This window comes from Helicoverpa armigera, chromosome 19 (genome assembly GCF_030705265.1).
Source record: "Helicoverpa armigera isolate CAAS_96S chromosome 19, ASM3070526v1, whole genome shotgun sequence".
Taxonomy (NCBI): domain Eukaryota; kingdom Metazoa; phylum Arthropoda; class Insecta; order Lepidoptera; family Noctuidae; genus Helicoverpa; species Helicoverpa armigera.
In genome coordinates, this window is record NC_087138.1 from 4355479 (window position 1) to 4372552 (window position 17074).

At 33.9% G+C, this 17074-nt stretch overlaps 1 protein-coding gene across 2 annotated transcripts in view; it reads right to left on the bottom strand.

Annotated features, from left to right (window-relative positions):
* Nucleotides 1–17074, bottom strand: part of LOC110372982 (neuropeptides capa receptor) — a 101561-nt gene that overhangs the window by 78079 nt on the left and 6408 nt on the right. For both annotated transcript variants that reach the window (XM_021330037.3, XM_021330036.3), the window contains exons 2-3: nucleotides 14258–14348; nucleotides 3537–3736 (exon numbers count right to left, since the gene is read on the bottom strand). In XM_021330037.3, the coding sequence (XP_021185712.3) occupies nucleotides 3537–3736; nucleotides 14258–14348 (291 nt within the window). The remainder of the gene's footprint in view (nucleotides 1–3536; nucleotides 3737–14257; nucleotides 14349–17074) is intronic.

Here is a 17074-nt window from a genome sequence, read left to right on the forward strand (position 1 = left end):
AAAAGTTAAAGCCAAAGTAAAAGTCAAAGTAATGTCTAAAGTAAAAGTAACGGTTAAATTCAATTTTTCTATGAATTTTGCTGTCACTTTAGCCTTGAAAAAACGAATTTGACCGTTACCTTTACTTTAGACATTACTTTAACTTTTGATGAAGAAACTGGCCGTAAGAGAGTATAAATTAGATTTGTCATATATTTTGAATGAAGTTCCAAATTCGTTAATTAATCTGAATGCCTCTGAACCTCTGAAGTTCTTGTAAAAAATGCATCTCAGATTAGACTCAAATATACTATACTTTTAATAGAATAACTTTGAGGCAGCAAGAATTTTCCAAACTCTTCACAAATTGTCAGCATATTTCAGTCGTTAACCAGGCGTGCAAAATTGGGTGTATAATGTATCTCACAAATAACCCACTTCAATTCTCTGTCACTTCTAGATAGCTGTTTTACCGCCTTAAGGCTTTCAGCCCCTTATTATGCCACTTCGTTGATTTTAAGTATGTGAATACGCGACTCGGAAATTACCCTTTATATGATAAAAAGCCTACTTTATGTCCGTCTCACAAAATGGACTGTAAAAAATATGTTAACATTACCATAGACTAATACATTACTCTACAAAATAATTTCTATATTCGTAAGTTACAATGTTATGATATCTACTTTATAACAATATACTTTTTCAATACTTTATTAAATAGTGTAAAATTGAATTTTTCTAACGAAATAATTGGCCACGTTCGTAGTTCTCATAGAATATTCCAGACCTATTTTAGAAAAATAAAATAGAAAAAGGACAGAGTGGTGTCTGGCTACTTATGCAAATGCTAATGTAGGCCTAGCTGAAACTAAAAGGTGCTAACTAAAGCCTATCTAAATAGATATAAACGGTAAATGGTTAAAGAACCCTAGTTGAATTTAGTGTAGACAAGATGGAATTTATCTCTGACTAGCAATTTTACAAGGTGGTTGTTCCATATTTATTTCATACAATATATCTTAACTCAAACTTAGATAATTAATGTAATTTACTTACACGTTCACACAGATCCCCTCTTTTTTCAACCCTTGGAATATAATTTGAAGTAGGCGTAAAAAAAAATTTGGAAGAAAATACAATCAATACGCAAAGAATTTCCCCATCAATACACACATACATATTCTATCAGAAAAAAAGGAAAAACAAGACAACTTTAGGGAAAATCCTTTCTTATTTCCGAAAAAAACCATTACGTTAGTATTGATATCCGACACCTGGTCTGATTGAATGAAAGTTCCACGGTCTGAAGTATACTGAATAGGGCTTTAAGATGTTCGATGTTTCAACGTATTTTCCTTCAAAGATAGAAAGTAAGTTCTTGAAAAACACAGTTCGTTTCTAGACTTATTCCTACAAGAATTATTTTATGTTAGTCAATGTTGCTGGGCTATTAAGCTAACACACAGAACACTGAGCTTAGGTAAGTACCAGATAAATTTTCTTCACTTATCTTAAACTTTACTGGCCAGAGCGGTTTCTCGTAGGAGATTAGGCTGCTACGCAGGACGTACCTACTATAGAACACAAGCGCACACGCAGATACAGGTGATCTTACTATTGGTGGGACAGCACATGGGGAGCACCCATCAACCTATAAGACTATGAGACCAACCGCCTAACGTGCTCTCCGAGGTACGGGTTTGTGAAAGCCCGAAAGAAAATACTACGGAAATCTATGCTCTTCTTCTCTCTCTCGGGTATCTAAATAAATAGGCCAAGAAGAATTTACAGGTCTTAATGAAGTCGTTCCTAAATAAACATTAAGGGCCTTACTACAAAAACTTTAAACCCTGTTTTACACTTGTCTAATAAAATTTTGGCAGCAAAATGAACCATATGTCAACGTCATAATTTGACATTTTTTTAGACAAGGCATAAACTGACGTTTAAAAGTTTTTGTGGTAAGACGGTAAATATTCGTAGTAAAAATCTGTGATAACATAATTACTGACACAAAATTAATATAGGCACACTTTTCAGTACAATTATTGTCTTAAGCTTAACAATTTACATTGAATATTTAACAAACTTTCTGCTTAAGGAACGTCGTTGGTCTTAAATTATCCTTTTCTCAGTTCATTTAACTATAACAACTTCTAAATTTATATGCGCATAAATAATTTTAATCCCGTTGTTGTATAGTTTAAATATGATTATAAAAGTATATTAAGTGAAAAAAATATTCTAATTAACACGTTCAAAGATATTAAGAGCCACGGTTTTTGTTTTAAGTTATAACTGGGGTTTATTTTTAAACATATGATTATCACGAAGGATTACAATATGGAACATATTATGGACTTATTTTATTGAAACTAAATGAGATAACTGTGCATTTGTGTGCCAGAACAATATCTAGCAAAACAAACAAAATACGTCCGAGCGCTGCGGGCAATATTTACATGAACCAATTTCAGCCATTTTACAGGCGTTTCGTGGAAATTAATAAAACCCTTTGTCGCTATCCCCTGTTGATCTTCTGAAAGCTGAAATGCATAAAACGGATATAATATGTCTCCCTAGATAAATATCAGTTTTAATAATGTAGGTAATGAACATTTCCACTATGCGGTATTTTGCAGTGGATTAAATTATGATTTTACGAAGAATGAAATGAATTTTCATTTTTATATGGTTACAAAATATCCATGTCATTGTTCAATATATCCGTCCGAAATATTCAGGTAATTAAACGCGAGAGAAACACATAGGAATTCCAATATCTCGGTCCACCGATAAAGCAATTTATGGCGGACCAATGAAATAACAGTAAACAAAAGAACAGCAAAAATGTGGCTTATGGAGGACCTCCATAAATTGTCCAATAATCTGTATTTTAAGGGGAAAAACTCGCTACATCCGCCGCGAGTAAAAACCTGGGATTTTGATTTAATCTGGCGTTTTCACCTGATATTACGTAAAATGGGTTTCAAAATCTACTGTATAAAAGGCGTTAATTAAATGGGGCTTTCAACAGCAACATTTTAGTGATAATAATAGATTTATGTCTGTAAGCAATTTTCCCCGGAGGCGAAAAACCTTTCCGGTCCGCTTTTTTCATATTCATATTTTGTGTTAAAAAAATACAACTGCTCATAATTAATTCGTTGCTTGCCATAATTTGACTGGTTTCATTTCCGTACCTTATAAAATTAGGACAACGGCCTGTGTTATGTACCTACTTAATTATTCATCTAATCTTAACAATTCAAATAATAAGAGGGAAATATTAAAACTAAGTAGGTATCAAAATATTCATCCGCATCGCTGTCAGCCGGGATCGTGCCCAAAAGACCTACCTACCTAAGTAAAGAAATAAAATAAACTCGTTATTGTTGTTAATATAGACTAAAATTAATGCCGAAACAGCTTTAGAGCAGATATATTACAGATAAACAATGAGATAACCTGATTTCTCACTGTAAACATCTTGAAACAAACAACCACAATACAAACTACTACATACAGTACGTAATCTTAACTTCTCAACTTACTTGGAGGATAATCCCTGTAGCTTATTTCGCTGTAAACAGCAAAGGGCGAAGCGCACACTATCGAAATGATCCACAGTATGAGAATAATCCTTGAAGCCCTGGTCAGGCCAGCCATGGTGTACAAGTGGAGAGGATGACATATAGCCAGGTATCTCTCCAGAGAAAACGCTGATATTGTCAACACTGAGACGTATGTGGCCCTGGAACAAAAAATATGTTAATAAATACATTTGCAGCACGTTATTCAAATTAAGGAGTGTTTAAATGAACCGAGTAAACGTTCGTTCAGTCTCCACCTATCATTTTTTGTTCTGAAATATTAACGAAAGAATTCGATAGGCAAAGATGAGAAAAATGCTAAAACAGCAAGGTAGTTTATTTGTTCAGTTAAAACACAACCTTATGACAAAATTCAGTATAGATTACTAAATTCAGAAAGATAAAACCAGTTCCAAAGAACGACAAAGCTTCTAGGATTGCGATATTTTTTCCGAGAAAAAAATACTCTAAGAAAAACATTTTCACAATAGGTACCCTTTTGGATCGATTTTGTGTCTCAAAATAAAGATAGATCAAAAAGTAGGTTAGCATATACCTAGTTAAATTATGCTATTATCGCGTCAAGGATGACACAGCCCTTGATGGAAGGTGAATAAGCTCTTTCATTTTTGGAGCCTGTTAGCTTCACGGTAAGTTTTATTTTTCTTGTTTACATTCTGTAGGTATTAATTTTCCACCTATCTACATTATTAGATTCTATCCGATTATTTTAGAAATTCGTCGTTCCTCTTAATGTGTCCTTTATGTCTGTCTATCTAAAACTATGGGACCGATTTAAATGAAATTATGTTTACAGATAGTTAAGATTTTGTGGATGTTTTTTTTTTCGAGTGCAGGAATGAGTTCCTTTAAGACGTGGGTGAAACGGCAAGGAAATGCTAGTTGTAATTAAAATTACTTTACACCTGTTGGTATTAGAATAATTTGGTATTAGAACGCTGACTGATCATCCCTGAAAAGAAATTCCAAGACTAATCCAGAGGTCTCTTATAAATACCCAAGATTAAACATTTGTACCCGTTGTCTTACTTCTTTTAGAACAATTACCATTATTTTCCATCATTGGAAAGGTCATTGTCACTGTCGCTTTATTGTCACAAAAATACGTCGTACTTTAAATTAATCTTGCGAATATATTCGTGGTATTATATACATTGTATTGAATTTGAAAAGGAGACATCATTAGATATATGTAGGTAAGTATCTCTCGGGCGGTAATGAAAAAACGCGTAGGTTTAATAATAGGTAGGTATGTCGACTTATATGTACAATTATATTTCTCATATTTGATAGAAGTGTCAGTAGCTTCGCTGTTGGAATGGTACGACTTAAACTTAATACTCTTTACTTATGTTTATGATGAACTCTAAATTCAAGATGCCTGAAACGAATTTTACAACCAGCTAAATAAACAGTCCGTTCCTCGTAAAAGCAAAAGATTAAGTTTCAAACAACACGTACCAAAGCTAAGATCTGAAACTGTCTCATTATATTCAGATTCCAAAGCAAAATATGCTATAAAGATATTATTTTAGATCGTTAAGCTCTGAATTTCATTTAGATTACGCTAACATTTTAGATGTCACAGCCACGTGCAAAATATTTGACTGTTTCGTATAAAACATTAAAAGATTTTGTTCAAACATGCCAAAGTCATCGACAACGTAGGTACGAGTTAATTATGCGTTTTAATCGAGGAATTGTGAAGAAAATTGCCCGTGAATTTGCGCAAAGTGGATACAGAATTTTGCACGTGAATGTAATTTTTCCTCTTTAGCCGTCCACGTCAGTCGGTTGCCCACATCACTCAGGGACGTAACACATTAGGGACGCATATAAATCCTCGGTACATAATGATGTATCACATAACGCCGGTCCTAATATTCTATCTATCTGTTGTTTTGTTTACCAGAGATAGGAATCACATGACATTAGTTCCATAAAACACTGGTACTCAGCTGCATCCGGTTAGACTGGAAGCCAACCCCAAACAAATTTGGAAAAGGCACGGGAGATAATGAGTTCCATATTTGTAATATTAAATTCCTATCTTTAGATAGAATATTGGGAAAGGTCGTTAAAGAACCCTACTTACCTACAGTTAGTTTGTGGAAGAGGAGAATTTATGATGCTAGGGTTAAAGTATTTATATTTTACTAAGTACGGTGACTGTCAGCATGTCGATTCTATAAAATATCACAACTCACTTCGACATCACTCTCACTTCGACTTCGATCTAAAGGTAGAATTCCGTGGACGCGACAATAGTCAACCTATGAAAATGTATGGCACCGTTGTCGAGGCCCGTGACAGTCGCGCGCGGCCGACGAATTTCGTAAGCTGCTCGCGGCATTGTCAAAAATTTAATTCTGGTTTTACTAAAATTCTATAGATGTTATTAAGCGCTAGACCATGTTGAGAAGCGTACGGCCGCGAGCGGCTCACGAAATTCATCGTCCGCGCGCGACTGTCGCAGCCCTCGGCAGCGGTGCCATACATTTTCATAGGTTGACTTTTGTCGCGCGCGGCTGCGACAATCGCGACCCACGGAATTCTACCTTAAAGTTTCGTGATTGACATTGTCAAACTACACTAGCGCTTCACTATCGAGCGTGTTGACAAGTTGAACTAAATCAAAGTCGAGATTTTGACAGATCTGTCAAAATCTGTCTATCTATAGGGAGGTAGGGAGAGATGGGCAGTTGGGAGACATGATCAAATCAGAATAAAGGGGGTCCTTTTATTCTGATTTCTGATCATAGTTTTGTTTTTATTGGGTAGTTTACGTTACCGACTGGTAACGGTGTTCATCCATAGACTATCTGTCATTTCTGTGAGTTGTCAAGAACAAACACTCGTAAAAGTACTTAAATATTTTGTTGCGGTTTCGGATCGTTATAAAGAGAAAACTAATGAAAGGTATGTGTATTTTCTATTATTAATTATTGATTGTCAAAATCTCCAGTTACAATTATAGTAAGTCGATGCAATCCACACCTATTATACCTTTAGAAGAGAGTACTACAGCAATAGTTAATGGGCCCCACGTTTTATTTTAGTCTAATATGACCGGGACCACCTACGTAGGTTGACAGGTAAGTAACTATTTTTATTTTCTAGTTTTCAGTGCACATAAGATAAAACCGTTTAACTTAAAAGTTTTTTACCGATTTTTTTCATAAACTAAGTCAAAGTGTCCAATGCTCCCTATGGTAGGGAGGCTTGGACATACCATGTAATGTATAATTTGTAAATTTTTGCTCTTCTTCGTCAGTGAAAATTTGTGAGGTTATAAATCTGCGCGAAAAATCCTTTATAGAATCTTGTTTCAGGTACCGTTGCCAACTTGATCTAGAGACTATTATATTTAAAATAGTGTTTAAATAAAGTTCTAAGTGTTTTAAAGTGATTAAGTGCCTACCTTTAACGATGGCTAGAATGTTTTGCTTAAATCTTTATTAGAAGAAGCTCATGCTTTAGATAATTTAGAAAAGCGTCAACAATCTGCTAGAATTCGTAGTTTATCTTTATTAACTCGCGATGATGACTATGTGAGCATATATAGATTGTCAAAGGAGCTAATTGACCAACTGGAGTCTGATTTACTGCCCTGATAAAGCCCACAAAACGTCGAGGCAAAGGACTTACAACTCGTGTAAAAGTAAGTATTGACACAGTTTATAGTTGAAAAATTGTAATCAAGCACACAAAATAAGAAAAACACTTAGTTCTTAATAAGGAGTATTCCCTTTATGTGGTTTCCGCCAGCTGATATGTTTTCAAAAGACTCTGTACTTCAGTTATAATATTGGTATTCTCTTAAGCATGAAAATAACCAAATTGGTCTCAATTTTGTTTTCACTAAATCCAGATAAAGTAGGTATTACATTTTTTATTGATTTATTGTTTCACAGATACTATGTACTTTATCATTCTTGGCTAGTGGCGGTTACCAGAAGGTTATTAAAGAGGGCATCAGAACTTATTTATCGCAACCGTCTGCATCTCGTTGCATAAATGAAGTAGTGGAAGCTCTGAACAATCCGGCCGTAGTAAAAAATATATAAGGTTTCCTCAAAATCAGCAAGAAAGGCAAATTGGCGCTGTCAGTATTTTTTCGTAGGGTAAGCATAGATTATATTCACAGCACGAATTTAGAGATTTCTGTTTATTTTATACTTAAAAGCTGCCTCAAATTCCTTACAATAACAAATTATAACTAAAACATCATATTTAGCTAAAATTCTGTGTCAAAACTGATAAAATTAAAACTGATTAATCTCGGTTGACATTTTGTCGAGTGGAGAAGTCACTAGCACAGCATTGGTCGATGTCGAGCTCACTTCACTTCGCAAGTGATTAGGTGATGTTTACAGAATGCAAAATCAAGGTCGTTCTGAATCGAATGCGAAGTGAGAGTGAATAGCGAAGTGAAATGCGAGTTGTTGTTCGAATTTTATAGAATCGACGTGCAGGCAGGCCTTGGCCCTGTTGCGCCCGCTGGGGTTGCTGACAGTATTCTACTTGTGTAGCCCTTTCATTTGATACCCATATTGAGGGGCTGTGCCATTTTGTGCCGGCGGCCATATTGGATTTAATTAAAGGTGTATACAAAATTTCAGACCAATCGGTTGACAGGAAGAGGGTGAAATTTGAATTACTAAATTTGATCCAAGAATAAATAATAAAACAAACGGGGTGAGCTAAATAAAACCGTTTAAATATCTCGTAATGTTGAAACTGATTGTAATTTTTAGGAAAGCTCTTTCATTATATCTAGCCGAATATAAGAAATGGCAATAAAAGTTGATAATGATCTGTAAAATCTGATTTTTTATGCAATAAATTGTGAAAAAGTGCCCATCCCTCCCCTACCTCCCCTAAAGTATGAAATGACATTACGAATCGAAGTGAAATGCGAGTTGTTGATCGAGTTTTATAGAATCCCAGTACAGAGTGCTTAGTGCGAGTTTTCGTGAATTTTTTTACGGACTCACATGAGAGCGCGTATACTAAGATTTGTATGGAACAAAAACAGCTCCACCTAGTGTCAAAAATTGGAACCTGTTTTTGTTCCATACAAACAGTGTTGCCAACAGTTGTAGAAGCTTACCACCAGAGTCAACTTTTAAAACCACCAGAAAACCACTAACAAAAATTTATCCCACACTTAAAATCACCAAATTCACCACTAAAAAAATATTGTTTATATTTTATTGTAACCTAAAACAATTTAATCATCCAAAGATGTAACTCGGCAACGATAGAAAATTAAAACAGACAAAGCATTACATCTGTTTAGCAATTCATCCGACCCGATCCGAATCCTTCACAAATTATAATCGGCGTAGTAGTTTCACAAATTGTTTAGTTACGCATTTGACCAATGAATGAGTACTTAATATAACCACCCAAAACAAAAATGTGAAAGACTGCCAAGTTCGATAATATGGGAATGCTTCGCCTATAAAAGAAGTGAGATCTGAATAAGTACCAAGTTCCATACACATACCTCAGTTAAAAATAGTTACTTTTTAATGATGTTACTTGGCAAGTTTTCATACACCTTGTTATAAACCTACTAAACGCAATGAATCAAGTATTTAATTTTCTATTAAAACTTGCCAAGTAATCATCATTAAAAAGTAACTATTTTTAACTGAGGTATGTGTATGGAACTTGGTACTTATTCAGATCTCACTTCTTTTATAGGCGAAGCATTCCCATATTATCGAACTTGGCAGTCTTTCACATTTTTGTTTTGGGTGGGATTTCATTTATTTTTATAAGGTTGTTTATTTTATTTTTTTCTTATGATGAAGTTAGTTAAAGAAATGTCTCATTTATACTATTTTTTAGATTTTTTAATATGCACTATGTTTCTTACAAAGAAATGAACTAGATTAACTAAATGGACTAGATTTACCAACTGACTGACATGACATGTTATCATATATTATGTTCGTGGATCAAAGTTACACATTCGTTATTTTCGAAACTGATTCACACTTGGCCGTTTTCAGATTTTTACTTTACTTTGACTAAATACAAACCTTTGTACCATTCGAAGATATATTATATAAATATAGATAAATTTAGTTCGTTTTAGTTCCTTACGGGTATAAATTTACACCGGGTATAAAACACCTTCATTATTTTGAAACCGACTCACACTTGGCCATTTTCAGATTTTTTCCTTTACCTTGACATAAAGACCTACCTCCATGCCAAATTTCAAGTCAATACGACCATTGGAAGTGGTCTAGGTTTTTGATGAGTGAGTCAGTGAATAAGTGAATCAGTGTATAGTAAAAATAGCGATTTTCTGACGTCAATATCTCAAGACCTACAATAGGTATATTAATGAAATTTTGTATTTTAGATAAGTGAGGGGGTCTCAACAGATGCTAGAAATTTGATATGCGTAAATAAAATAGATTTTGAGTTACAGGGGGGTCGAATTTGGCCCGAAATGGTTCGTGTAATATAACCCACGGCCGGTGTGTCGCTTTTTTTGCTCGAACTTGGCGGACACACTGCCGTGTGTCTAGATTATATAGTAGTCGTTCACCTTTTTGTTTTGTAGATGCTTTTTTGACATTCCGTGAGACTTCAAATCTCCATAGTAACTCCTTAAAGTTGTACCACAAAACTTACATTTCGCTACTTGACCCGCAGTACTTTCAACATTTCGCCACTAAATAGGGGACTTAAACCACCAGTATTAGTGGAAAATCCACTAAGTTGGCAACACTGCATACAAATCTTAGTATACGCGCTCTCATGTGAGTCCGTAAAAAAATTCACGAAAACTCGCACTAAGCACTCAGGTTAGGGTTTATCTTTATTGTTTAGGAAAGACACGTACGTAGGTAACGGATGGACAATGCTGGTTGCCCATAACCGAATGTACATTAAGATAAATATAGCTCTTTATTGTTATAACGTCTGCAAAATACGAGGAAATTCTCGCTACAGGACGGGATTTATAGAATATTTGGATGTTTTTATATGATAAGGGTTTGTAAAACAAAAGTAAGTCAGCTAAATTTTAACTTGATGATGGTAAAATTTACTTTAATAAGCTTCCCTGTATCTACAGGGAAGTATGCAGGAATAATATAAGTATAATTATACAAAATTCCCGGTATGGCGTAATGTGAAGTTTGTCACAGAAACTTGAAGAAATGTGGAACTGGAATTAAAGTTTTGAAATTGGGTCATTATTATATCCGTATAAAATAGTATAGGATAGGAACCTTACGTATTGAAATACATTCTGAAGCCAGTTGGATATATTTTGGCAGAAAATTATGTAATTTGTTCCAAAACAGCAAAAAAAAAACATTTTCTTGTTCACAAACTTAATTTTTCAGTCCCCGCGGAATAAAACGGGCTTGACATACGAAATGTAGCAAAAGTTCAGAGTAGGGTTTCCGAGAAATTGTACCGTTGAATTTTTGTACAAAATCCTCAATACTATTCTTAGTTTTTAAAATACTATCGTTGTTTTCGTAAAATATTGTCCAGTTTATATCGTTCTAGCTCCCAGCTTCGCTCTTACATCAATGTCAGCGATATGCAGAAATGTAATAAAGTCTGTGGGTTTTCATACTAAATAAGCATGTACTTACAGTAAATGTGGTGCATTATAATAACTATTTATCTTTAATATGGTATTAATTTCTAAAGTAAATATTAATTTAGTTACCTTAAATGTAGTGAGCACATCATTGTCTACCCAAAATAAAGCATGATCTGATCACCATATTGCTTTTCTATAACAATGAATTCGCAACGGTATTCAATCGACTTCAGGCTATGATTTTAACTTTAATTAAAATCGATTATTTTACCAAATAACTTCCAAGTTCTTTGGCAGTTCTTGGGTTGATTTGAACAAAACGTCTGTCCCACTGCGACGCTATTGAATCAGTAGAAAAACTTTCTTCGAACACAAATCGAACTTGATTTTGTTTCTTTTCAAATAAGAGAAACTTTCTTTTTACATTTCGTTTTGGCATTGGATTTAGCTATAAGTACATTTTTGTGCTATTAGGAATCGCACTTCGGAAAAATCTGTTTTGCCGAATTCGAGGTGGTTGTAAACAAAGGCAAAGTAAACACAGTCGCGATTTTTAATCAAAGGCTTTAGTAGAGGTCTGTGTGACATAACATACCCTATTTATTTATTGTTTTTGAACCTACGACTTCAGAGTTACATTAATTTTAGAAATGATGACAATGTTATTATTCCGCGTTACATCCAAATTTTCCTTAGATAATGTAATAGAAAATAATTTATTGTTATTTTCTGATTCAGAGACGCGTCTATTACGCTTTCATTCATTTGACCTTCTTATAGATATTAATTTCTTGCGACGAATTCTAAATGGGCAGTCATTTTTCCTTTGTAATAATCCGTGATAATAATATTATAAATACTACTAAATAAAAATATTATCCTAATGATCACAGCTCTCTCTATGAGATGAAGTCATTAATTTGTAGTCTAGACCTTAATTCATGAAGCAAATTAACGAGAGAAGGAACTATTATATGCGACGTCTAATTAGGCTCATTTTCACCTACGGCAAAAGCGACAATTTTTCGTAAAACAATTGTTTACTTTGAAAATTGGTCGTAAAAAGTCATAGTAAACAGTTGTTTTAAGAAAACTGACTTCTGTGTTATCAGTTGTTCCTAAATAAATTAAAAGAGGCCCGAGAGAACCGTGATTTGTCGTAATCATTAAAAAAAGAAGATTAGATATACAAAGTTGTACATTGTTTAATTATGATGTTATATATGTTTATATGTATATATATGTATATATATATATGTTTATAATTTTAATAAATGTATAATTTTTAGATTTGCAGCTGATGCTCAGGTAATAAATGAGAACAGACGAATGATTTACAATATGCCTGTCCAAACATCACTTATATCTTTTTTTTCTTGTTTCAGGCGCGAATCCTTTATTTCTCTGGGGAAGTAAGTGATATCGGTTCTGTCACTTTTACGTATTTTTCTAACAATTCGATTTTAGATGCGAAATAAAAAAAATGTGACGTAGGTAGGTGAAATACTTTTATTTATTTTTTGGATTCTAACAGCGTTTTCACACCAACGTATTTTTCGCTTGCTTGTTCCGAGTACCAAACACAGTTCAAACAGCAAACAATTGACAACTACCGATTCGAAAGATGACGCTTCTCGGAATGTGTCACAAGTAGAAAACCCGAGAGCGCGCGACATAATCCGCTAATATGAAAGCGCTCTTAAAGGCCTTATAGAATTGTTTCAGTAACAACTTTCAAGGTCATCTGGAAACCTAGGGTAGGTCACTCGGTTATTGTGGCCCTGGCAAAACACGAGCTTTCTAATAAGTACGAACTTTATATTAATTTTGTTACTAATGCATGTATAAAGTAAAGCAATCCTTGTGAAGTTTTGGAACTAGGTTATGCTGTAACTTTCAGGTTGCGACAAAAAAGGAGTTGGCTACAATTAATTAAAATCCGTCAACGGGTTTAAAAGTTATGAACGTTTTAAATGAAACGGTGAAAGATTTTGTTTTTTTACACTTTCCTTGATTCATTTCATTTCATCCGCATAACTTTTAAAAAATTACCCAACCACAGTTTTGTAGACCCAACCACAGTTTTGCAGATACATTTAGTATTCATGAAAATTTCAAATTTAATTGATATTACTATCAAATATTTACTTATCAGGAAACCAATGTGACATTGGTTAATTAAATTAATTTGTCAATTATTTGCGTTCGTTTTTAGGTCATATTCGTTTCTAGGTCATTATGTTAATTATAGAGGAAAAGCAAACATTTGCATATATTTTGGACGTTGTATAATGAGGGTAATAAATAAAATTATTTTCTAATTAAAGCCTAACGGTGCTCGTTAATTTCCTAATTAGGGATTTGAAACAGATAATGGAACATGTTGGTATTTATAGCCTGCCTACCTAACGCCAAATAAATAAAAAAATTGTAGTAGAATTTACACTGAATGAGGAATGAAAGTTTTTATAAGTATTTTAAATATTATTTTTAATTAATAATATTCCGTGATACGCGTAGGGGGACAAGGGTATCTACTCTATCTACATATCTACCTACACATAGGATTTATCTTTTAAAGTAGAAGTTTCACTCAGAATTGCTTCAAGAGAAACACTTAGTTTCTTTTTTATTTTTCTAGAGATATTATTCGTATCTAATAACATTAGTATAAGACCTATCTAAACATTTAAAACTTGAAAGAGAAATTTGGAAGCTTTATAAGAGTTGGTTACTTAAACAAAGTCCTGAAATTAATATCCCAAAGATTATCTTTGGAAATTAGAGTAAAGATTTTAAGTATTTCCAAGAATAAGAAATTATTACATCTTATAATATTTTTTGTATGTAAGACCTATCAAGATAGTTAAGAGTCTACTCAAAAGGGCTTACCGACCCTAAGCTAACCGACTTCAAGAAAAGGAGTTTCTCAGTTTGAACTATACGAATGTACGCTGTGATGGTTTTTTCAGCATTGTACTTGTCAGACAGACAAATGTTCTCCTAAAGATTTCAGGTAGGTACATTAAGCATCCTTCGTCATCTTAGAAACAATTTAGACGTTGTTAATACTTACGCTTCGGAGATAAGAGCCCTCAATTTGCAGAAGACGATCCCCAAACTGTACGGGTATTGATGCCAGTACACTGATAAATCATTTGGAAGACCTGGAACAAGAGATACATTACTGTTAGAAAGTTAAATTATCTGCGGCTTGGTGTAATTTTAATCTTAGAATAAGGTGCGTGACGGGGTCCCACATCAAAGAAAATTGCTAATGTATCATGAATGCAAAAGTAACTCTGCCTGTCCAAAACTACTGAAGCGATTTTAATAAGGTACACAGATATTCAAGAAGCCTGAGAAACGACATAGGCGCTTATTATCCGGGTAGGTACAGAAAGTAATTCCCTCGGAAAGTGATTAAACCTGTAAGACCAGCTAGTATTATAATGAAGAAAATATCGATAGCAGCTGGCACCGCGGTACCTTAGTTAAACTTAATTTCTGAGACTAAATTCAAAATTCAATCTAATCCTTACATCAGTCACAAAATAATTAGTTATTGACATACGCTCACGTTAGGTTACTCTCAAACTTAGCTTAACATCTTACATCTTAGGCTCAGCCAATAATAATTGGCTAAAAGACGCATCGCCCCTATAAGAATTTGCTTTAAAATCTTTAAATTTCAAAAACATTCTTCATTTTTCCATCTCACGAAGCTACCCAATTAGGACGAAGCCAGCTTTTAGATAAGTCTTAGCTTTTCAATGCTAGATAACAAAGTAGAACCTAACATACACCCCAATTACTCTTACAAAACATCATGAGTATAACAAGCTCTTTATAACATCTAATTTCAAAGAAAAAGGCCAGTACAAGGTCTAAAGTTAGCTAGCTAAATGCATCCTATATTTTCCCGGCAGAAACTGTTATTACGAGACACAGTAACGAGCATGTATAATATAATATTATGGTGTTTGTATGTGGTTATTGCTTTTGCACATGGTTTTAGTACACCATTTAGGAGCGGCTCCTAAAACGCCATAAATATAACGCAAGGTTAAATACGTTGTTAGGAACACTCGGTGTTATGCTGTTCGATTATTGTGCAACGACGCCAACTATTCGTTTTAGGGTTCCGTACACAAAGGGTAAATCGGAATATCAGACTTGCCTATCCGTATGTCTGTCTGCCGATCACAGAACGTATTTCTGTTGCTGGTATAACAAAATAATGCTGCAAACTAGAATAATATTTTAAGGTGCATGCTCCCATAAAACAAACGTGATTTTTTACAATTTTAATGGTAGGTACAGAACCAATCATATGCGAGTTCAACTCGCCCTTGGGCGGTTTTCTTTTTTAAAACATAAATAAAAACAGTGCAGGCCACTTGTGTCTTTTATCGACCACGTGCAGGAAAATATGCTTTAAATTTTATAAGTATATCGATTTTACTATAAACTGGACACCACTAATGTGAAACTTTTTGTTGTATCCGCAACGAAAAAGTGTTAATTTATAAGTAGAAACTAAGACTTTTCATAGTAAAAATAAAGTGACAAAAAGCCTAGTAAAACATGTAAGTATTTGCGTTCACGTTATTACCACTTAATTTCTTCCTGAGTATGTACTTACTTAAACTCCTGTGGTGATACATTATGTTACTACATCGTTACTACGATACTTAAACCACATTATAACTCCAATAGGTACGACAATATCCTACTAATTTTGGTCATGAAAAAGGATATTTATATTGTACGTATAGAAATGATAAATTAGATTTTTTCATCTCAAGAACTGATTCATCCCAATACTTAAGACAGTGAAAGCGAAACTGCTAATAAATTACTGAAAGTTCTAAAACATGAGGGTTCATCACTTGGACACTTAAACTCTGGTCACGTCACCTAACACTGAGGTTGCGAAACAATGGCAACAACACATTAAAATTACTTAACGCTACGAAATTCATCACTAGTGGTGTGCCAACTCCGTAAGTTATCACGATAAAATGTTCCATCGATTGTTAAAAACCTATCTGTCATAATTGAGATAGAATTTTGACATTATCGTCGTACAAATAAAAAAAAGGTAAGGTTACATGAATCCGCAGTCAGATATTCCAAATTCCAGTTATCATGTAAAAGCTTAAGTAAACCAAAAACAGCATAATAATTAAGTTTTAATTAGGAATATCTTGTTCTGTGGAAGTTCTTAACATGTTTTTCAATTCCAATGTCTATGTCAATATCAAACTTACTTCATCTCTAGAATATTATTTCTTAGTATTTCGTAAGCAAAAACTTTTAATTGCCTGCGTAAATTCCGAGGAATTTTAACCACACTACGAAATATCTTCGCTGTAAGTAATGTCTTCAACAATTAATTAATCTTAAACGAAAATTATAAATTAGCTACAGCTCACCTATTCCCTGAATTTCTATTGTTCTATAATTTATACTATAGTAAACCTTCTGAATTCTTAGGGGTAATTTCCAGATTTAGATCATTCTTTATAAATAGAAAGTCACGTTATTTGGATTGTCGTAGGTTATAGCTGATCCTAGTTACCTCGGAACTCGTGTAGTAGTGTATTTTACGAAACAGCTAGTATTTAACCTGCGACGCGAACAAGGAATGTGTCAAATTACAAAAAAAGATCATCGTTTCGAATATCGATAGACGTTCGCAACACGCCACATCCCTAGTGGCTAGTCAATAAAGATTACCGGACCCTACTAACAAATTGATTACCTCTAAGGGTTACACTTACCCTCTGCAACATCATACGGGTTGATAGTGATTCGAACATTTATACGGATCAATGAATAACAATTTATCCAAGACACTCATGAATGTCAGACAATTCTAACTCAAAGT